Source organism: Fukomys damarensis, unplaced genomic scaffold (genome assembly GCF_012274545.1).
Source record: "Fukomys damarensis isolate Sample0158 unplaced genomic scaffold, DMR_v1.0_HiC HiC_scaffold_33, whole genome shotgun sequence".
In the NCBI taxonomy this organism is placed as follows: Eukaryota; Metazoa; Chordata; class Mammalia; order Rodentia; family Bathyergidae; genus Fukomys; species Fukomys damarensis.
Genome location: NW_022900945.1, coordinates 26,690,762 through 26,714,521, shown reverse-complemented (window position 1 = coordinate 26,714,521; position 23,760 = coordinate 26,690,762). Strand labels below are relative to the sequence as shown.

General features: G+C 46.5%; 1 protein-coding gene across 4 annotated transcripts in view; it reads left to right on the top strand.

Moving 5' to 3' along the window:
* Bcar3 (BCAR3 adaptor protein, NSP family member) overlaps positions 1-23,760 on the top strand; it is a 120,616-nt gene that overhangs the window by 82,257 nt on the left and 14,599 nt on the right. For 2 of the 4 annotated variants that reach the window (XM_010625723.2, XM_010625737.3), the window contains 4 exons: positions 11,570-11,698; positions 13,669-14,111; positions 17,146-17,249; positions 18,219-18,871. In XM_010625723.2, the coding sequence (XP_010624025.1) occupies positions 11,570-11,698; positions 13,669-14,111; positions 17,146-17,249; positions 18,219-18,871 (1,329 nt within the window). The remainder of the gene's footprint in view (positions 1-11,569; positions 11,699-13,668; positions 14,112-17,145; positions 17,250-18,218; positions 18,872-23,760) is intronic. The other 2 variants (XM_010625728.2, XM_010625746.3) reach the window with 1 other exon arrangement.

Genomic DNA, 23,760 nt, shown 5'->3' with positions numbered 1-23,760 from the left:
CCCCCTCCTCCTCTCCCTCCTCTTTCTCCTTGTTGAACCAGGGCCTTCACACTATATCCCCAGCTCTTTACTATGTTTTCTTTTGAGACAGTTTCACTGAGTCACCAACCAGACTGCATTCATAAAGTGCTTGCCACCAAGTGAAAGTATGCCTTTCTACAAACGATCAGCTTCATCCTGAATAGATGATAGAACATTTACTGCTACTTAAGTCCTTGAGAATTCTTGGCTTTGAACTGAGATAAATAGAATAAATAAACTTGTGCCTAGGGAGAAATGGACTATTTCAATAGCCATCTTTTTTTACTTCATTAAAACTAGTTCTTCAAAGGCCAGATTTTCTGATAAAGATTTTCTAATAGATTCTACACATCTTTTCTTTTTTAATTTGTGAAGTAGAACTTTCTGTATTTGTTACTGAGTTGTCTTTGAAAAACACAGTTCTACATTGTTTCAAGTGGTTATGGTGTGTAGTTAGAGAGCTGGAGGCTCTGTGTACTTTAAATCAGGCAGTCTGGTGAGGTGGGAATTGTTACCTGCTCGGTGCATACAGAAACAAGCTCAGAGAAATCTAGAAATGTGCTCAGGGTTGCATGTTTTTGATCTAACTCCAAGTATTTTTCTTGGCACTCAGTGACAAATCACCAAAGGGAAGGCATGATAGAGTCCAATTTGTACATGAGCAACCACTGTGTGTCAGGTACTGGGCTAGGCTCTGGGAGCCAAGGTAAATGAGCCCTGGGTACTGTCCTCAATGAGCTGACACCCTGAAGACCCCTTCCCACTATGGCTTACAGTCCTTCCGTGGACTGTTGATGAAATCAAGCTCCTTTGGCTGCTTTGCCCAGTTCCCCATCTCCTGTGCCGCAGTGCCACACCGCCACACCGCAAAGGCATGGAAGGGGGACATAAGGAACAGTATGTTCAGAGAGCCATGGAAAGTCTCTAAGCAGGGGCCCTACATCAAGACTTGATGACAAGTTCGTCTGGGCTAGGTGAAAAGGGCGTTTTCTGTCATGTGAAGGAGGCTTTGGGTTCTATCTGTGGGTGACTATGAGCCCTGGGGGACGTAACCATTATTTCCCCAGGTCTTGGCAGCCCATAGACCAAAGGAAAATTCTGAAAACCTTGATGCCCCAAATTGATGGACTTGGAGACCTCACCCTGTCATCTTAACCCATCTCCTGGTCATTTAAGTCTCTGCCAGGTATCCCAGGGACCCATGGAGACAGCCCTTGTTGCAGTGCACAGCCCTCTCATGATCTGGGCCTCCTAGCAAATTTGGAGTCGAAGTTGTTGTATATGCAGGTTTGGTGTATGACAAGGCTGTGGTTCAGCTCACTTGGGCTGTAAGGAGCATGTTCAAAGCTCTAGGATTGCCAGTCATGGTGGCACAAGCCTGTAATCCTAGCAGTTTGGGAGGTAAAGACAGGAGGATTACAAGTTCAAGCCCAATCTGGGCAGTTTAGCAATTCAGTGAGACCCCATCTCAAAATTTAAAATTAGAAAAGAACTGGAGATATAGCTCAGTATAAAGGCCCTGGGTTCACTCTCCAGTACTGTAAAATAAAATAAGATGAACAAAAAAACCTCAAGGATCTAGGAGGACAGGGCAGGATGGGGGTTGTATCTCTCTTTCCCCCATGAACTAGGTCTGAGCCCTGAAGAATGTAAAAGCTACACATTAACAGTCTGTGAGTGGGGTGGGGGTAGGGGATTCTAAAAGAGATTCTGCATTTCATGCCAGCCTTAGCCTGGGACACACGTAGACTGAAGTCTCTGAGCCTGAGGGTGATATGTAAGTCTGGTGGCGTTGCAGGTTGAAGGACTGGAAACAGGAAGCAGAGGCCTCTTGAGGAAGCTACAGCAGAGGTTTCTGAACAGTAACCAAATCAATGAGAAATAAAATGACACAAGAGGTAGAATCAGGAATTTAATCATCCACAGAAGCTGATTCTGAGGGTTTAGTTTGGGTAATGAAGGCAGAGGAGATGCCAGTGTCCAGGAAAGGGGGAGAAGAGCAGACGGGACGAGTTCAGTCTGAGGTGGATTCTAGGAAATATCCCTACCAGTAGCAATCCTAAGGGCTGAAGATGGAGATTTGGGCTTTGCAAAAGACTGCTGGCCTTGTGCCTCCAGATCAGCCCTACCCAGCCCATTCTGCACTTTGCAGCTAGATAGATGACTCTCCAAAGCATCTTGTGTACCTGTTGCCCTCCCAGACAGACTGTCCCTGACTCATTGTCTGGAGAACGCACGTCTGACCCTGCAGCCCCAGTGCTAGGCGCCCCTTGCTTGCGCTCTGCCTTCCTGTATCAGGGCTGCTTTGGTCCTGTGCGGCAGGTACCCAGATCATCCTGGGATTAGGCCACAGGGGAGTTACTGGTTGACATCCGCTGTGGCCTAGAAATGTGCCCAGGACACTTGCCATCTCTTGCGCCTCTTCTCTGAAAGTGTGCTAACTACTTGCAGCCTACTTTGGTCCCTCTGGCAGGAACCAGGTGGAGGTGAAGCAAATTCTAGACTTCCGCATCTCATGATGTTTTCAGCAGAGTTGGATAGGGTGTCTTCTTCCAGCTAGAGCGAGGGGCCAACTGGCGATGGTCAGGAAAATTGGGCTTGAGCTACCTTCTTGGAGTGAAGGTGATGCTGTCCTGCAGGATAAGGTTGGGGCAGTGCCACAGATATATATAAGTCTGCCCCCCAAATATATACACCCTTCAGGAAAAGAAAAGCTTGTATAAATATTACTAAATTTATTGAGACATTATGAGATTAACACAAGTTACCTTTGGCCTCTACAATTACAAGAGGTGCTCAAAGTGGTGGCCATTAGCTTCCAGACATTTATTAGTACGGTGAACTGCTGCTTGGGTGACCTTGGTCACTGAGATTGCTACACCTGCTTTTTCAATTTCTTCTCTGAGGGCTGACAGTGTAGTGGTTTTCTGTGATATACACCCGTTAGGGCCCCCCACATAAGGGTAAAGTCATTTGTTGAAAAAGCATCATACTGTTTTTTTTCCTGCAGTGTCTATACATTTTTTCTGGACTCTATCACCCTTCATTGCCCCATCCTTGCATGCTCTAGCCCTGTCCTCCCCAACCAGGGTCCAGGCGCCCTGCCCAGCCGTTCTTTGTCTACCTTAGCTTTATGCCCAATATACCATTCCTCAACTTCCCTTTAAGTTTTATCCTTAGGTCCAACCCTGATCATCCAGCATTTCCTTCCTCCTTCCCATGCCCAGGAACCTATTCCCAGAACACTCTTGGGCCATGATGTCTCTTCTCATTTTGACCCAGGAGAAAAACCAAAGGACAAAAAGGTGACGTATCTTACCCAGGCTGTGGAATTGGGAAGGCCAGGGAAAAGATAGCAAAGGCGGGCAGTCTGTGCCAAAAGCTCTGGGATGTGTTAGACCGTTTTTTTGCCATCTTCCGATGAGACTATGCCCTCCTTGAGGGCAGAGGCTTGGATCTTCATTCCCTGCTAGTTGCCACATGCTGGGTGAATTGTTTAGTCATAAATAGCACCTGCACAGTATTTACTTTTCTACCATGGATTCCTGTATCGGGGGATAGCATCTTTCTTGCACATTTTAAAATCCTTTGAGAACTGAGAAGCTTTTCTTACAGACAAGAATAGAGTAAAACATGTATGAATTAAAATGCGGATGCCATTTTTTTCTAGTTCTGCCTCCTGCGTGCAAATGAGTATCCAGAGCCTCCTCTGGGGGCTTCTGCTCACACACCCCACCCTCATCCCTGGCTTAGGAACACGGATCTCCTGCACATCCAGGCCTACTGTGTTTGATTTGAAGTGCAGGCTCTGACCCTCATGCAGGAGACCTCGCGTGCCATCCCCCTCCCAGGCTGGAACAGCTTTCTCTTCCTTGGAGATCTATTGAAACTTGAGTTTCTGAGTTCATTGAGATTCCCAGCACATTCACAGAGCTGGCTCTGCACCTCCAGAATGTTTCCCAACTATCTCCTTGGCTCTGGCTGCTCCAGCCTGTTGAGACTGGACTTTCTGGAGTGTGTGGGGGCTGCACACATTCCTTCCAGACTCAAAGTGACACTCACGATTTTTAGAGCCAGCTCCAGCAGCTAGCACTACATCTGACCACAGAACTGGACCATGGGTACTGTGGCAGGCAGCCAGGCAGGCAGGCGGGCAGGAATTCTCTCAAGAGGACTGAAGAGGCCTGTGGCATGCAGCTGCCTGGCATGCAAACAAGTGCCAGGCTCCTTTCCTTGATTGCTTTCCTCCCAAACTCTAGCCTCTTTGTGCCTCTTATATCAGACCTTGAACATAAAGTTCATTGTTTTTTATAGAACCAGATGAGTTTCATCCTAATGTATATATACAGTTAACATTCATACTCTTTTTCTGCCAGGGTATGTCCCATTTAATGCTTACTAGTATAATGTAACATTGTTGTCACCATTTTGTAGATTGGGAGCATGAGGTTCTACAGAGAGTTAACGATGCTTGCCCAAGGCCCCTGTATGGTGACCTAGGTATTGAGGTGGCCCATGTTCTTAAACACTGTGTTGTAACATCTGTTAACAACAAAGCGACTAAAATGCTTCTGATAAGAAAGATATAGCTAGACTCATGTTTCCGTAAAAGGCATCAGTGTCAGTAATCTATGATTTTCTAACTAACCTTCAATTTAGCTGGACAAGTGTGGGCCTCATCCGCCCCTACATTTGTCCCTGCATCAGCTGACCTACATCCCACTTCAGACCCCATTGTTACAACCAAGACTAAGATGTAATTTTAGAGGTAGAACCATGGGATGGGATAACCCTGGTACAGGATTAAGAGATACCTAAGAGACACTTACTATTTAATTGATGTACATGGTACTTCTTTTTATTCCTCTAAAAAAACTGTTTCTTGGTATCTAGTGCATCAAATTCGGGCAAAGTAGAAGTTATGGGCCCTACCTGCATTGTGTCCCTTAGTGGTTCTGGGTGGATTTAGTCTTTGGAATGAAGCTGTAAGAGCCATGGGCAGAATGTTCTTGATCCGAAGCCAAGCAGCTTCCCTTCTTCCAGAGGTTGAGTCCACAGCTGAAACAAGAGGTGGGACTCAGGACAACTGGAGCCTGTGCTATGAACAAAAACTCACCCCTGTTCCTCTTGCTCCTCCTCTGGCTCCCATCTCCTTTCCCTCCAGATAAAACTGGAAAAATGAGGAATTAGAGTTGCTTTCTAGGAATGAGGCACAAAGTCAGGGGCAAATAGAGAATCTGAGCTTGGAGAAAAAGTTGTGTCACTATAATTCATTATTAACATCTGTGTATAAGAGACTGGGGTGTTTTTGTCTTGTTTTGTTTTGTGTTTTAAGCTTTCTTGCTGAAACATTCTGCCTGGCAGTTGGAGAACAGAATAACTAATTCCCTTTTGGGCCCTTCTTCACCAGGGGCCAGAGAATGTCTTCTCAAATGAAAGGTCTATACTTTTGCACCTTTTAGCATGTGATGGATAGCATCTTGGTGATTCCTGAGGTACCTTCAAGCCATGGCTCTTATTGTCCAGGTGCAACATATTTGGCTTCTTTTTAATGCTAATCTTTTCAGCAATCACATACTTCCTTGGCTCCAACTTTGCAAGCACTTTCTTTCTGATGAAGTTGCAAACTTTCCAAATTATTTAGCTCTGGTTTTGGTTTCTGATGTTTCTGTAGATATGGCTAAAAGCAGCCAGCCTTAACAATGCCACAGCCTGAATGTTAAAATTAGGCAGCCTTGAAATTTTCTCTGCTAGATCACTTAGTCCACAAGCCTTAATCTCAGTCTCCCAGAAAGTCTTGGGACATAGGCAAATGACAAATATTCTGCTAGAATATAACACACTTGCCAATGGTGTCCTTGTTCCCAGCTGACACCTCCTGAGCCTGGCCTTTTTTGTCTACATTTCTATCAGTATTTTGCTCTTCTGAGCTCTGAATAGTATCACACATCAAGCACTACTCACAATATTCTAGGGCTTGTCCAGCCTGCATCTCAAAATCTTTCCAAACTCCTGCCACAAACCAGTTCCAAAGGCCTTAGAACAACAGTGTTGGTCGGGTACACTCACAGCAACAACCCCATTTCTCTGGTACCAATTTTTGTCATTCATGACCATGATCCAATCACCTCCAAACACATAAGACCTTTGGGGGAACATTTTAGCTTTAAACCATAGCAGAGATATTGAAGATGATTTGGTATTCTGGTTTAGATCTAAAATATCCTCCAAAGTCTTATGTATTCAGAAGTGTGGCTTTTGAAAGGTGATGATAGCTTGGGGCCACTATACTCATCAGTAGATGAATGTACTGTTAAGAGGTGGAAGTGGGTCATTGGGGCCATGACCTGGAAAGGTCTATTCTTTGGTCTCTCCCCTCTGTCTCTGGTTCCTGGCTGCCATGAATGAACAGTTTTTCTCTGCTGTGCCCTCCCACCATGTTGTTTCTGCCTTGGATCCAGCCAACTTTGGACTGCAGCCACTGGAAACTACGAGCCAAGCAAACCCTCCTTCTTTATGTTGAGGGAACAATCAAGCTAGGAAAATAGGTTTCAGTGATGTGCTTAAATCCTCTTAATTTTCCCAAGATTTTGTGTTGGGATGCTGGGGCCTGACACCTTACTCTGTTTCATTTCATGTTTAATTTTGGGCTATGCAAATAATGGCAATGTATGTAAATATTATGTAAGTACTCACCTCTTCTAACCTTCTGAGAATTGTAGTCCAAGGGATGACAAGAGGATTCCTAGAGTATACATTAATGAGAGACCCCCGATGGCCACACAAATGGTCTGAAGCCTTTCCTGAAAGCTAAGGTATTGTGTTGCCTTAGATTGATAGAATTTGCTTTGTAGCCAAGACCATAAAACTTGCCTACACCATGGATGAAATGGTTGCACTTTAGGGGAAAATTTCTGCATGGGGCGCCAGAGAAGTGGAAGGACACACTGTCACCAAGAACTCAGGTGGTTTTGGGGAAGCCAACAAAATTCTTGTCAAATATCACAGAGACCTGGGATCAGTCTTAGGAAGCCAGATCTCATCTCTGGCTCCTAGGGAGCACAAATAACATTCATAAAGCTCTCAAAGCATAAAGAGATACACTTTGCCAAAACTTAAGCTCACACCTCACCAGACGTGGGAGGTTTACAGCCCATCAGAATGCTTACATTTCATGGTAGGATCATAGTTGGCAAGATCAAGATCTCATAAAACATAGGCAGTTGGGAAAATAATAAAAGTTGCATTAATGTATGAGATTAAAACTGTAAGTGAAAGTTCTGCAGGCAGCCACCCTCTGCAAATAATCACTGCATCATCTTGAGTAGCAGGGAGAGGGAGGTGACCACTCTGGCATTCCTTCCTTTTTCCAAGTGCTTTGTTCGCTGCCCTCTGGCAGTGGCCTAGGTGGAGGCTCCCACCAGCAAACTTGCTCTTCCTAAGGTATTGAAACCAGTCCTTACTGGCTCAAAATGAAAAGCCCTTTGTAATTACTTGCTCACTCTGGACCAACCTCCCCTAAATGCCTCTCTCTCTCTCCACCCCTTCCCTTTTAAAATGCAAGTCTAAGCAATTGTGTAATCAACCTCCTAACCTTTCACAAGTTACGCACATGCATAAAGGCATGCTTTTTGTTTTGGAAGGATCAATCCCAATCATTTCCTTTTCCTCCTCTATAAGTCTGATCCTGCCATCCCATCTCCTGTAGCACCTTATAGCACCCTCTCTCCAGAATCAGTGGGGATGGTCAAAGAGCAGTAGTTAGGACAGGTGTAACAAGAGAGCTAGCTGATTTTATATTTTTGGTAACAAATATAAAACAGTATGATCTCAAAGCCTAGAATCAAAAACTATTGAATATAAAATATCTTTAAAAATAGGTACTAGGGATTAAATCCAGAACCTTCACCCTGAGCCACATCCCGCCCTCCTTTTTGAGACCAGGTCTCACTAGGCCCTGTGTTGTCACAGCTAAGCCCTCCCACGTCAGCCTCATGTAGTGTTGAGATTACAGGTATGTATCACCGTGTCCAACTCCAACATGATTTAAATTTCTTTTTTAGTATGCGTTTGCAGTGAACAGTCATTACATTCATTGTGGGGAGTTGATACGTGTACATAACACAGCTCAATTCTCTCTTTGTCCTTATCTCCCCCCCCTCCCGCTCTCTGTTCCCTCCAACTCTTCGTCCTCTTCCCTTTTGAAAAAGCTCTATTTCGATGTTTTCATCGTCTTTTAATCTCTTTTCCTTTCCTTCCTTCCCATCTCCCTCCACCTCTTGTCCCTTGTCCCATTTGAAATGATCTACCTATTTCCTACTATCTACCATTTATTTTGCTCTTTATGATTTCAGTTTCTCATGAAAGAGAAACCATGTGGTATTTAAACTTGTGCGTTGAATTTATTTTACTTTATGGTCTCAAGGTGCATCCATTTACCCACAGATTCCTCAGTTGTATCCTTCTTTATGGTAGAATAGTGCTCCTCTATATATAAATCCTACATTTTCTTATTCATTCATTTGTGGATGGACATACAGGCTGTTTCCAAGATTTACCTATTTTACTTACTTACTTACTTACTTACTTACTTACTTACTTTATTTTTTTGAGGCAGGGTCTCACTATGTAGTTGAGACTGACCTGGAACTCACTATGTAGCCCAGGCTGGTCTGAAACTCAGTGATCCTCCTGCCTCAGCCTCCCAAGTGCTAGGATTACAGGCGTGAGCCACCATGCCTGGCTAAGATTTACCTATTTTAAATTACGTTGCTATAAACACACATATGCATGTATTACTAATATGATGACTTTAACTCTCTTGGGAAGATTCCTAGAAGGGGAATAGCTGGGTCAAATGGAATTTCCAGTGTTAGATTCTTGAGAAATTTCCATACTTGTCTCCACAGTGGTTGTACTAGTTTACATAGCCACCAATAGTGTAGAAGAGTTTCTTTTCTCCCTGTAGCCTCACCAGCATTCGTTATCTGACTTCTTGCTGTAACCACTCTTTATATAGTAAGATGGTATCTCAGTGTTGTTTTAATTTGCATTTCTCTAATGGCTAGTAATATAAAATGCTTTTTCATGAAACAAGAAGACAATTTCAATACAAAATCATGAGAATAATAATTAATATACTGTGCATGTTATCTTCAAAGTAGTTACTCAAAGTACAAAAATATTCTTACAAAAAGGAGACAGATGCTTCTCTTCTTTTTTTTTTTGGTACCGGGGATCCAACTCAGGACCTTGTGCTTGTCAGGCACCACTTGGCTAAATCCCTGACCCAGCACAAAACTTTCTTTTCAATGATCCAAGAGAATCTAGTAGTGTAAATGAAACAAATTAGCATATAAATAAAAATATTTTTGAAGCAGCACTATAGGCAATTTGGGGAACCATCTGAACCTCTTCCCATTTCCTATTTATCTTCCACTAAAGTGCTTTTTTAAAAAAAGCCATACTGTTGTAACTACTGCTGAGAAAGGAGCAGCAGAGGGGAGAAGGACTCTGGATATTGGGGCAAAGGGAAGAAGAATGCAAGGATAAGCAGGGGAATCACTTTTGGGTATGAACAAATTAAATTTCAGTGAAGGATTGTGTAAGACCTGCAGTATGTTTAGATCTCTGCATTTCCAGAGCTTAGACCAGAAGTGGGCCCAGGGTGTAACACAAGGGACTTCAGCAAGGTGTACAGACTGCCTGTCAGTGTGGCTAACGCAGAGTGTGGCTCACATATTGGGTAGGGTGTAGTGCAGCCACTTTGCTGGGAACATCCAAAATAAGAGGTTTCACGAAGGCAGAGCACACGGAAGGCCTGGGTTGGCCCCTCTGTAGTCATGGTCCAGCTTCCTTTGAGCCTTCTGCACTGCCATTCCTAGGCTGTGCCTTCCTTCTCTTGGTCCGGGGAGGCATTGAGGTTCCAGCCATCAAATCTCACCTTGGAAATCCCAACCCTTCAGTTTACCCCTCCGTGGTGACAGTCATGTGACTACGTCTTCCTCTGAAAGATTGAAGAAGGTCGTGTTTCGGCTGAATGGCATGAGGGAGTCAGATAATCTGAGAAAAGTCACGGAAGCTCCTCGCGGTGGGATATATTCCTGCAGTGACTACTGAGTGCCTGCTGTGTTCAGGTGCTGCTTTAGGGCGATGCGGGGAAGAGGTAGATGGGTTCTGTACTCGGGAAGCTGACAGCTTAGTGGGAGTCAAGACACGCTATAAGTGGCATCAGTTGACAGCCTGCCTTGTCTGCTCCCATCTTCAGGTGCGGCTGTAATCATTAATGACAGTAGCTGACGTGTCAGGCATCACTGTGTGCGGCCTAGGCCTCACGGACATCTCTTTGATACAAATCCCACTCCTCAGCCTCCCACCTCCTGCCCAGAGTGGGAGGGCTGGGAAGAAGAGGGGCAGAAGGGAACAGAGAGCCTCACCCTGAATCAGCCAAGGCCATCACCCCTTGAGGGCCACAGGCACAAAAAGACTAGAGGGTAAATAAACGGCAGACCAGAAAGTCCCAAGTCTGTTTTTCTATTTCTTGGTGAAGGATTTGGGGCTCTCTCCTAGGAGAGGCAAAAAGCAGTAAGGTGAGGAATCATTTTATACCTCCAATGGACATTTGTAGGGCAAGCTGGGGAACTTGGGAAGACACAGGGACAGGACCTTTCCCTTCTCAGGAGACCTTCAGTGGGTGGTTCAAGCCTGGTTTCACTGGGAACCAGACTCATGTTCAAGTTCAGGCCACACATTTAAGTGGGTGTGGTTCTAAATGAACCTGGGAGACAGTGTCACCCACCCACTGCCCTCTGCCACAGCTGTTGTGCAGTGCCCTCAGACCATCTGAGGCAAAGCACCAGTGTTTTGTTTTAAGTTTCTATTTCCAGTCAATCATGAAAATAAAATAGTGTATTAAAGAAATTAAAGTTATACAACATATAAACCAAAACTTCTATTATTGATTCAAGAAATATAAAGTTACCTTAAATGCATTACAAGTTCTAATTCTTGAACTTGAGTTTGCCTGGAGGGCAATTCAGGGCCATGGGTACTAATTCCAAAGACTGCACTTCAGACCTCACTGCCCAGAACCAGGGACCACAGCCAATCAGGAACTACTGTCCTTCCCTTCCTGTTCCCTGTTAAGGTGATTCAGGAGAAGAATGAAGAGCTGCCCTGGCCTAGCTGTCCCTCAGAGTTCCCTACAGCTACAACTCTCTGGTCCCCCCTCCCCAGTTCACTGTTGAATAGACTTTCCTACCATAGCCCATGTTCCAGTTGAAAATGTCATCGTGTACTCACACCTGGAGGAGGACAACGTCCAGCCACCTGCAATCTTTTTTTTTTTAATTGGTACCGGAGCTTGAACTCGGGACCTTGCACTTGTGTGGCAGGCATGGCGCCAGTGAGCTAAATCCCATTCCTACCACCTGTAGTCTTGATGCAGGTGTTGCTATCTGAGCACAGCCGTGTGCACACCTGATTGGCTTAGCTCAGCAAGGTGAACGCAAGTCTCCAGGGTGAGGTCACTGTAGACTCTGTGTTGCAGTTCTCCAAGGAGAGGCACATCATGGACAGGACCCCTGACAGGCTGAAGAAGGAGCTGGAGGAAGAGCTGCTGCTGAGCAGTGAGGACCTGCGCAGCCATGCCTGGTACCATGGCCGCATCCCCCGACAGGTACCTGTTTCCCTATACAGCACACCTGGCCGTCCTCTGGCCGTGTCGGTTCTACAGGCCCCTGTTCCAAGGTCCCATGGGAGTGAGCCTCTGAGTGGCCAAAAGTCAACACTATAAAGTGACTCAGACCCACTCCAAGGACACCTTGGGAATAGTGAATGTCAGGAACCCAGAGTGCAGTTCGACATGCCCAAGTAGGCGGATGCAGGAAACTCCGGTGTCCTGAGGTCTGCAGACACATTCAGCAGGAGGCCATAGCCACAGAGCCAGTAACCTGAGGAAGTCCGCGGTTGGGCTGTGGTTCACATAATTGAGCTCTTGGCCAGTTGCCACAACTGCCTCCTGCCACTTGGAAATGGCCTCTTTTTTAAGGTAATAGGGCAGGTGGCATAGGCTGACAAGGCCACCTCTGTCGTACCAGGGCCAGCAATTAATCACTCTCTCCATCCCTTCCTTACCCGATCACATGACAACCCAGAGATGGAGAAAAAGAGAAATTATACCAGTGACCACAGACTTGTGGTTTAGAAGATACTTTGTGTGATTGTCATTTCGCTGACTGCCGTGAATCATGTTTTTATTTAATAATATAAAAATTGAAAAATAGACCCTTAAGTGTGCAGAATTGAGGTATAGAATGTCCCTCGGGTTTTTATTGTAAATCTGATCTAGCCAGTCATTAACCAAGGACAACATGACGGGAAATGAGTAGATGGGGCAGAAGGGAGGGTATCATGTGATAAATTATTTTTTTAGTGTAGCAGAGTTCTCAGCTCTATCAAAGAAATAATTCTTATTCTGACTTTTTTAAGGCTTATAATTGATTGAAGAAAATCTAGATAACAAAATGAAGAAAGTTAAACTCTCATTTGTAGTTGTTTCTCCTAAAGATAACCACTATGAAAATTTTGATATTTATGCTTCCAGAGTTTTTCCGTCAAGCAGATGGTACTGCTTACACCTTCTGCAGTCCACTTTCTCCCCTTCATGCTGAGTCCTGAGAGTTCTCACCTGCTATAACAAATACTGTGTTGTACCAGACTCTACTGTGTGCACATCTGTTGTACACACATACGACAATTTATTGGACACATAGAGTGTTCCTAACACTCTGACCAAAAACCTTTAAGATAAATACTATGTTTATACCTATAATTATTTCCACAGGCTCAATCCTAAGGGATAGAGTTTTTGTGTGAAAACACATTTTTAAAGCAAAGATATAATTTTAAGGTAGTCATGGTAGCGTACTAATCTAAGCTAACATAAATATACCATCAATTGAATGTTGGAATATCCCAGAGAATTTTTCCGAGTTTATTAAACTGGTATAAACTGATCCTTCTCCTTATTATGGTCATGAAATCTGTTTGCCGTTTGCTATGACTGTGAATTTTCAGTGATGTATCATGCCAGACTGGATAACTGAACACGGTAACAAGAATAATAATGGTTATAAGCCAACACTTCATCCCTTTGAATCTTTGTAAATCACTCTATAGGTAATAATATTACCCCCATTTTATAGATGAGGGAACTGAACCATAAAGATATGGAAGTTGTCCAGTCCCACAGCTGAAACACAATGTGAATCCAGGATGTTGGGCTACAGAAAAACCAGGCTACATAAAGCTTTTACCTTTTGCTATAAGCATAAGCATGATCATCATCATCATATTTAATGATTTTTGAGTTTCCACTGTGTTCCATAAGGCAGTGCACTTATGCTTGCATATGTTACACATGCAAACATACACTCTTCACAAAAACTTTGAGATGAGGGACCCCAGCCTGACTTTGTTCTAGGCACACAGAAAAGGATCAGTAAATAGCTCTCCAATTTGACATTGACAAGTGTAAGAGCCGACTGAGGAAGTGAAAACGTAGCACTGTCTTCTGTTGATCTAGAAGCGCCTGAAATGTCCTGCGTTTGCCTTTCCTGCTCTTCCTCACTCATCACTTGTCTGTAGGTGTCGGAAAACCTCATGCAGCGTGATGGTGACTTCCTGGTTCGCGACTCTCTGTCCAGCCCTGGAAACTTTGTCCTGACCTGTCAGTGGAAGAACCTCGCTCAGCACTTCAAGATCCATCGCACAGTTCTGCGGCTCAGCGAGGCCTACAGCCGTGTGCAGTACCAGTTTGAGACGGAGAGCTTCGACTCCATCCCGGGCCTGGTGCGCTGCTACGTGGGCAACCGCCGGCCCATCTCCCAGCAGAGTGGCGCCATCATCTTCCAGCCCATCAACAGGACCGTGCCCCTGCGGTACCTGGAAGAGTGTTACAGCACCTCCCCAGGCCGGGCACAGGAGACCACCCTCGCTGAGGGAAGGCCAGACCTGGCCAAGAGGCTGAGCCTCACCGTGGGCAGCGTCCAGGCCCGAGAGCAGAGCTTGCCCAGGGGAAACCTCCTCAGGTGGGTCAGGGCCTCCTCAAGGTGGCAGGGTGCAAGCAACATGACGGTGCCCAGCTTGGCTAGGCAAATAAAGATGAGACATAAAAGCTGGTGCTCAGAATGTACACTGTTAGGTAAAGAGCTGTCGCTGGCAGTGAATGATGAGGTCTCAGTTGCATCAAAAGTAAATGGTATCCAGGCATGGCATAATCCCAGCCCTCTAGGAACCTGAGGCAGGAAGATGGAAAATTTGAGCCCAGCCTAGGTAACTTAGCAACTTAGACTCTATCTCCAAAAAAGAAAAAGGGCTGAAGGTGTAGTTCAGTAGCCCTGGGTTCAATCCCTAGTAATGAAGGAGGGGAAAAGAGGCAAATGTTCCAGGAGCTGAGTGATAGGAGAAGCTAGGCTGGTGGCGGCTTGTGGAGGAGGCAGGATTTAGCAAACCTAAACGATGGCAGAGTCTGGGGAGATGTTACAAGAGGCAGGTTGCCCAGGCAAGGAGCGCAGCACAAGTGTGAGACGGGCAAGGGCAAGAGGAACCTGAGACTCATTTGGGGCTGGAGCAGAGGGTCCATGGAAGGTGGTGCTGGGTGTGGACAGGATTCCCAGGCAGGTCCAGCCCCAGAGTTGGGCTAAAGACTCAGATTCAGGATTGGTATGGAAAGGGTGTTTGACTCAGAACAGTGAGAAGGGTAGGAGATGTGTAGTACATAGAGACTGTAGTCTGAACCTCTGGGAACAGGAAAGAGAAGAATTCAGGTAAGTGGGCAGAAAACTAGGACCTCAAAACATCCCTGAGCGAGGCACCCTGTGTTTCATGGAGCCAAACATCCATGTCCATATTGACAGCTGTGCCAGGAGAGGAAGGAGGAAAGAGGGTGGGGTGTAGACCAGAGCAGGCCTTCGTAATGCAGCAGCCCTACTCCTGTGCCTGGCTTCTGAGCGTCTCGTGAACCAGCGTGTTCTATTCCACTTACTGGCTTTCTGTCAGAACCAGAAGAAATGTCATATAAACTAATTTCTATACAGCAAAAACTTAGAAGCAAAGCACAGAACTCTGTGAGTATACAAATTATAGCTGTGTGCTACTGGGAGGCTCTGGGACGTGTTAGTCAGCATCTGGCTGTGGACCTGTGGCTCCAGCGCCGGCTCCATGGTGAGCAGATGTGCTGCCCCAGGCAAGTCCCTTAACTTCTCTGGGCCTCCTTTTCTTCTTCCGAAAGGATGGAACTCGTGAAGGCTACATGTAGTCATTGCTAGGTAAGCGCTGATAACCCTAACGATGATTGTTATGTGGACGGGAATTAGAAGGGCCAACTCAGGGCAGTTGCTGGCCAATAGGCAAGAACAGATATTTAGAAATCTTCACTTTATCAGTAAGGTTGAGCTGGAGATTCCCTTAAAATGTAAAAGGGGTCCCCTTTCTTGTTTTTTATTATTCGGGTATTTATTGATTTTATTTATCTGTTCATTTGCTATTTGACTTTTTGTCAACTCCTTTTGTTCACCTGTCCCTCCACGCCAGCTTCTGTGGCCCTTGGGCAGCGCCATCAGTGATATTCAGTGAGGAGGCAGGGGCAGGAGGGGCTGACTGAGAAGGGAGCAGGGGTAAGAAAGGAAGTGCCCTTCTTATGGTCCCTTTGGAAGTAGGCATTGGCGGCTGAGCCACTGAAGCAGAGAGTTAATGTTACATAGCAGCAGCAGTGTTCAAGAGGTCACTGGGAGGAGCCTCCCTGTCCGCTCTGATACTCGTTTTAATCCTTTTTTTTTTTTTAAGATAAGAAAGGAAAGAAAGCGTCTAAATTGAGGAGCAAGCCTAACAGAGCCGCTTTCTAAGATTGTCTTTTGGAATGCAGAGCCTCCGGTACTGAGTCCCCCAGGCAGCAGGCCCTGCACAGAATAAAGTCAGGGGTGGCCAGGCTAGACAGGAAAGGTGGCCGATGGTCTGTCACCCTGCCCTGCTGCCCTTCAGTGGCTCCCCACGTCAGCTTTGGCCCATTTGACGTGGCGCCTGCTGGTTGGCTGGCAGCAGGCCGGATGCCCCAGGCAAAGGTGTACCAGCTCAGGCAGGTTGCTTTCTGCCTGGAGTCTGACCAACGGATCACTGTGGATTCTGCTTAAATATCACTTCTCAGAGCAGTTTCCTTTGGAATTTGCCCTTTGACTTGCCTTATCTCGGAAGGGCTCTGGACTTTCTCTGTTGCTGGGAGTTTGGGGTTTTTTGTTTATTTGTCTGATGCTTGCCAAGGTAGGAGAGAACTTTGAAGTTTCTGTACTGTAAGTGTTTACGCTGATGGGAGGGCCAGCTAATGTTCATTCCACCTTGGCTGGTGCAGTGCCTCTTTCCTCTAATAATAGAGTCTCCACTGTTTGGTGCTAATTAGAGAAATTTCCAGTTTGACTCAGAAAAGGACAGAAGCATTGAAAGCTAATGTTTTAAAAGTAACCTTTCCTCTGTGCCTCCTGGCTGCTTCTCAGTGACCGTGCTAATGGCTCCCCCTCCTCCCGTAGGAAAAAGAGCTCTGTGTGTCCCCACACCCACCCCAGACAGCCGGAAGGATGGGTGCAACCACCTCCCCAAGCAGCCCTGCAGATTTCTTGGGGGAAAGCTGAGATATGCAGTGAAATGGAAAGTGCTCGTAGCTTCCTTCCAGCCCACACTGAAGCACTGTGGAAAACGCATGTTAGTTAAACAAGTCATTCCCCCAGAGTCTGAAAGTAATTTTAGGCTCTGCTAAAAGTACGCATTCCAGTTCATCAGATTTTCCCTGGAGTACCATGAAACTTTTACCCTGCTCCGTTCAGTGGGATGGAAGGGCTCAGAGGAGGCATCCTAGGACTTAGCTGCCTTGGGGACATGGGATGGTGCACTCGGCAGTCGTATTTGTAATAATCACCCTATCAGTAGTAATTCCTCCTCCCTGGACATTCCTTTACCATTAGGGTGTGTGGAATGCTCCCATTTTCAGCAATTTTTTTTTTTAATTTCCATGACGTTTCCTAAAGGTTTTATAACTTAATGACATGTTTCTGCCCCATTTTTCTTTGGCTTCAGGAACAGAGAGAAGAGCGGAAGCCAGCCAGCCTGCCTGGATCACACGCAGGACAGGAGGACCGCGGCCCTCAAAGCCCATCAGTCAGAAAGTCACCTGCCAATCGGTATGTCTTTGGGGGTTTTCAGGGAAGAGGGCAGCAGTGTAACCCTGCCATCTTCAGGCTGTTCCCCTGTTCCTTCTAGTCGCCTAGCCAAGGCTCCATGCCTGTAGCATAGGAGAGACTACAGAGGGTTATGAAGCACTGAGCTGGATGCTTTTTAAGTTCAGGCCTTCAAGGTAGATGCATTTATCCCTATTTTACATCTGAGGAAACTGAGGCAAGAGAAGTAATTTGTCCAGAGTTGTCTAGCATTTAAAGCTAGGGTTTGTTTTTTTTTAATGGAGTTTCACCATGTTCCCAGGCTGGTCTTGAACTCCTGGTTCACATGATCCTTCTTCCTCAGCCTTCTGAGTAGCTGGGATTACAGGCGCAAGCCACTGCATGCAGCTTGAAGCCAGGTTTTCTGATTCTAAGTCCATTCTACAACTGGTGGTCTTCATGACAAATGAGCTGACTCCCTTAGTCCTCTCCCTGGGCAGAGTGTGGGTGTGTTGACCCTAGGGATCCTGGTTGGAGCAGCTGTCCAAAGACCTCTTTTCTCCTGGGTTACCTCAGTATCTTTGATTCTCTCCCCGTGCCTCTAGCTCTCCCATTCCACCCTGGCTTCAAGAGTAACTCAGGGCCCTTGCCTCTATATAGCTAAAGACATATGTTTCTTCAGTCGGGATTGTATAAGCACTGACCTCCGAGCTCAGTGCGTTTTCCTGTTCTAACCTCTGAGCCCATAACATGATGTTGGGGCTGTTAGCAGCCAGTCCCTGGAATTTCAAGTTGCCCCAGAAATGTGGGGGATGCCAGCCTAGCCCTCACACTGTTCTAGACTGCTCTAGACTAGGCTTGCAACTGAATTAGAGAAATGGAAATTGAAACCCCAGGTCATGGAGCAAGGGCTGGGGAGCTGTCACTCTAGTTTTGTTTGTTTCCTATTCTCTACACGGCTGAGTGTTCTCTGACCTTATTTTCTCCTCACAGGCTGTAAGCTGCCCCCTCCATCACCGAGTATGGACTCAAACCCCTGCCCAAACTCACCTGTTTTCAGGACAGGCAGTGAGCCCACATTGAGCCCAGGGGTCATTCGCAGGGTCTCCTCGGACACAAAGGCAGGTGAGGCGCTGCGAGGATCAGACAGCCAGCTGTGTCCCAAACCACCCCCCAAGCCCTGCAAGGTGCCCTTCCTCAACGCTCCTGCCCCTCCAGCTGCCTGGCTCAACTTGGAGGCCAACTACTGTGAACTGAACCCAGCCTCTGGTGCAGGCTGTGACAGAGGAACAAAGCTGCCCTCGTGTGCCCAGGGAAGCCATGCAGAACTGCTAACAGCCAGGTGGAATGGGGCAGCAGGTCCCCGGAACTCTGGCACGAGCTACTTGATTCTTGACGGGGACAGTGGGACCAGACCTTGGGAACTGCCAGCAGCACAGATGGATGAGAGGCAGGAGGACAAGTGCAAGTTTGTGAGGCCCCTCCTGGAGACTGTGTCCTCGTTCAGGCCCGATGACTTTCAGTCAAAGCTCTTTCCTGCAGAGAACAAACCGCTGGACACAGCTATGCTGAAACGGGCGAAAGAACTGTTCATTAACAGCGACCCCAAGATCATCGCCCAGCACATGCTGAGCATGGATTGCAAGGTAAGTGTGAGCCCAGCAGCCGAGCTTCTCCTGCCTTTCAGAAGGTTTGTAAGGGAGCTTTTCTGGCCTCACTCTCTGCTGGTCAAATGCTTTGCTCCTAAGAAATGTCTGAAGATAAGAGGGGTGTGGGGATTTACTTATGGGGTGGGAACCACAGACCAGACAACCTTTGGCCAGGCAGGAAGCTTATAAACTTCACTTGGACAGAAAGAGGGCAAGGCCCATCCACCCTTGCTAGTGACAGGAGTTGTAGAATCCACGTTTCTGCAACTTGGTGTTTAAATTCTCCCCTGGGCTCTACCTCATCAGGACTGGGAAGGCTAAAGCACAATGGATTGAGAGGAAAATGTAATTTCTGGAATAACAGATCCCTGATTATTTTTATTTTGTTATATATTCTATATATTTTGTTACTGAAATAATATCTCAAATAAACTCGCTGGGCATGGTGATGCATGCCTATAATCCCAGCACTCACTGAGGCAGGAGGATCACAAGTTTAAGGCCAGCCCGGGCAGCAAGTGAGGCTTTGTCTCAAAAAAATAAACAATTTTTTGAGCATTGAACATAGGACCTCACACATTAGACCAGTGATGTACTATTAAACTGTATACCTTATCTATCAATAAGCATTTTTACTTTGATTTTCAATAGGTACAATGGCCTGCACATGTAGTTTCAGCACTCAGGAGTTTGAGACCTACCTGGGCAGCATAACAAGACTCTCTCAAAAAGTAAAATAAAAAAACTTTTTTTTTTTACAATAATTGTTTGATATAGAGAGAGTTAAAATCATACAAAATCCAGTTTCCTGGTGATAACCATTGATAGTGCTTGGTGTTACTTTATCATTTGCTCTTTGAATGGAGACATAAACAATGTACAAAGAGCCTTTTGCTTTATTTTGTTTACTGTTTTGGGGATTGAACTCAGGCCTTGATCATACCAGGTAAGCACTTTACCACCCCTTATTTTTGAGACAAGGTCCCCTTAAGTTGCCTATGCTGGCTCCAGCTTGTGATCCTCCTGCCTCAGCCTTCTGAACAACTAGGATTACAGCTGTGCACCACCATACCTGGCTGCTTGATGTTTGTTTGAATGCAAATGGCACTGGTCTATTCATACTAATCCAAACCCAGAGTCCTTCATTGTACATCATATCGTAACTGTTCTTTGACTAAATACAGCTGCTTATATCAGCATAGTTTTTGATAGGAATCATTTCTTTCAAGTGCAAGGGCTTTTCCACATAGGAGGTCTCAACGTACCCTTTTCCTTCAGAGAGATGTTTCTCAACAACAGGTGTCTTGGGCTGGGCTGGGCTGGACTGGGCTCAGTTCAGCCCACCTCAGTATAAAGCAGCCGATCTCTGGTCATTTGTTTGATAGATGAGGCCAGGGTGAGAGTTAAAGCCCCTTTCTCATGTGAAGCCCTTTTTCATTCATAGCTCAGGGAAGTCATTTTCAAATGTCAGGATTTATTTAAGAACTGGATTTTCCTTCTTGAGTCAGGAATCATGGCTGAAAATCTAGTCTCTGAGCACTCCTCCAGGGAGTTCTGAAGTACATTAAGGGCTCCTGAAACAGCCTTAAAGAACAAGTCATTCCTGGTTGTCCTGGCCCTTGAAGGAGACCTCAGTAACCAGTGATCCACACCGCTCAAGCGTGGGAGGTGGTCTGTGCTGGCTGGATGGGCAGGGAGTCCCTGTGCTAGGGAAGCCCCGAGGACAGAACCAGGAAGGGCTGCTCTAGAAAAATAAGCCTTGTTGACGCCACATGGCCAGGTAATTTGCAGTAATTTGCAGGTAATTTAAACCTGTTTGGAGGTGGGAGAACTGAGGATTTCTGTCCCACATGTCAGTCCCACTGAGCCCTTGATCTGCGAGCAGAACCATGCCAGCAGGAGTGAGAGTCTAGCCTGCATGCACCTGCTGGGTTCTCCGCAGAGGAAGCTCCTTGTAGAAACATGGGCTCGGGTTGACAGAACAGCTTACCTCCCAGAGGGATTGAATGCTGTGCCCTTGGGACTTGATGATAGGAGGAGGAAGGGGAGATGCCTGCCCACTACTTTGCACGACATCTGGAATCTTCCCACCTTTGACATCCAGGGAACTAGGACCTGAGTTTATTCTCAACTGAGAAACGTGTGGGTCTTCCTTCTTACTTGCTGTAGTGCATTTTGTCCTCTTGGTGGAGCCCATTGCCATGTCTGCCTTCGAGCACTCCACAACAGCAGCTACATGGAGTCACTGAGGGGCTGGACATTGAGGAGCTGGTCTGGTCTCTGTCCCCCACCCCCTGCCCCAGCCCTGTGGCAGAGCTATTATCAGTCCTCTTCTTTCCTTTTCCACTTGTTTCCTTGTTCTCTTCCTAGAACCACCAGGCACAAACAGTGTCTCTAAGAAGGAAATTGTTCCCCACCCCCAAATGTGGTGGCAGCCAGACAGGGCCACCCATTGAGCCAAGAGCAGGCACTGGGCAGCATCTGGGGCCCACATGCTGTTTTCCGTCAGTGCACACAGCCCAGGGACTGACACCCAGAAAGCCATCAGGAGGCCTGAGTACCATGGAGGCCACGTGCCCAGCAATGTCCAGTGCCCACTTCCCAGGGCCCCTCACCACTCCAAAGTGGGTACTGCACTGCCCTTGTCTCACCGTGTCTGGTACACAGCCATTCTCTCACCTGTGTGTCTTTGCCCCTGGAAGTGAGGCCCGAAAGTGAAGAATCTGCCTCTGAGTGTGAACTGAGTTTGAATCTCACCTCTGCATGGTTCTTTCTCTCCTCCTCTATACCCAGGTGGTCAGAGAAAATTGAAATAATGTAAAGCCCTGGGCACGTTGCCTGGTCCAGAGTGTTTATTAGTGTTACGTATTCAACATTGATTGAGCACCTACTGTATGCCAGGGCAGCCGGCAGGGGCAAGATGGGAAAGGGCAGTGACATAGCAACTTGAACCACAGCCAGGAGGGAAGCATTCTGCAGGGAAGGCTTAGGAGTTGGGGGCTTGCTGGGCAGGACCTCAAACTAGGGCTGAGGGTCTAGAGATAGGGATGGTCGAGATGAGTTTGGAAAGCTGAGAAATTGCCAGATGAATGCAAAATGCATGGTGCAGGAAGGCACATTTGCAGGGACTTGGAGAACAGAAGCCATGGGGAGAGAGGCTATTTAGAAAGTGTTCACTTGAAATTGCAGCCTAAATCTGTTAACTGAAGAAAATTTGGTTAAAGAAGGTGGGGTGGGGTAGGGAGGGGAGGGCCTGGTGGGTCTTCTCTGTAGTTATTCTCAGTCTTGACTTCTGGGCTCCTACCAGGTTCCTGCCTTCAAAACGCTTCACTGGCGTATAAGGAAGACACACCCATGAGTGTATAGGTGTGGGTTTGGGTCCTCTGCACCGGGGGGACAGGGGGATAGCGCAGCCAGTGAACAGAGCCTGGCAATCTTGTTGCGTTTTAGAAGGTCCATGGCAGCTGGGAGGACAACCAGCTCAGGTTCCGTGACGCCTCCCTGTGTCACCGCAGCAGCTCCAAGGTGGTAGGACGAGGAGGAATGAACAGAGTTCCCAATCTGACAGGGGTAGGATAGCTAAAGCGAGAAGGGCAGAGGGAGGCTGGTGCATGAGGCGTTTATGCTGCCCTGCTGGGTCCAGCAGGGACCCTCTGTACTATAAAAGGGTTTTCCTCTTCATTTGGGAACCTAGTTTAGGACTTAGTGCTGACTCAAGACTCTCTTGTGCTGGAGCTCAGCCAGGGTACTCCAGAGTGGTCTTAAGAAAGGAACTAGGGATGGCTTATTTACCCAAAGACAGAGGAGAGGGCTCTCGTTCTCAGAGTAGGGATCTCAGAATGCCTGCTAGCACTTCCAGAGCCAAATGGAATCACTGGCAAGCCTTTCAGTCTCATTACAGAGTGTGTGTGGTTTGGAGGGCACCCCAGAGGCATGGGGTTTGGAGCCTCTGATGGGACAGCTGTCTAAACAAGTGAGAAATTATGTGGCGAGTGTATCAAGGTTGCCTTGCCAGGTCAAGATGTAAATCTCTTTTCTGAGATCCAGCCAGAATTCTTCCCATTTTGATATGACCATTGATTCACAACTTATACATTCCAATAGCTTTTGGGGACCATAAGTTCATTTGAATCTTTTTCCCAGACCTTGAGAAAGGCGAACTAACTTACCAGTTGTGTTTAACAAGGGAAACTGAGGCCTGAAGAACAGAAGTGAGAGCACATTATGAATTCCTCATCCTATTCTCGGGTTTACCACTAGGCAGCTAATTCCACAGCCTTATCCCCAGGGATACTGGTGGTTCCTTTGCTCAACCACAGAAGTTAAGGGTCAAGGTAATAATATCGGCCAAATTTCCAGATGTTTTTTGTGGCCTGTTATGAAGATATTGGCACTGCTCACATGCCTAGGATAATTATGGTCAAGGGCAAGTCCACAGATAGAAGAGAGGAATTGTCCCATACCATTACATCAGCGTGTAGTGAAGAGTTGTTACAAGATGCACTGATACAGTTGTAACATCTCAGTGTAACATGTAATTACTATAAATGGCCAACCAGTGCCCGAGTTCAATAAATTGTGATTACATACTAGAATTGAGAAAGGATGGCAGTGGGCTTGGGCAAAGATTTCCTTTAAGGAAAACCTTTTAGGAAGAGCTGGGATATGTTTGAGACATTGGGTTTCAAATCACTATACATGTTTTTAATAGTTTCCAGACATAGAGTGCATTTACTGCACCCGAGAGACGTAATTAAGGGTAATAGCAGCCAGCCATGGCTGTTAAGTGAGAACATGCATGGCAAAGCCCACAGCAGAGGGGAGCTTGGACAGGATTCTGCTTCTCCACTGCAGGGGATGGCAGCTCTGCACAAACACACAGTCCT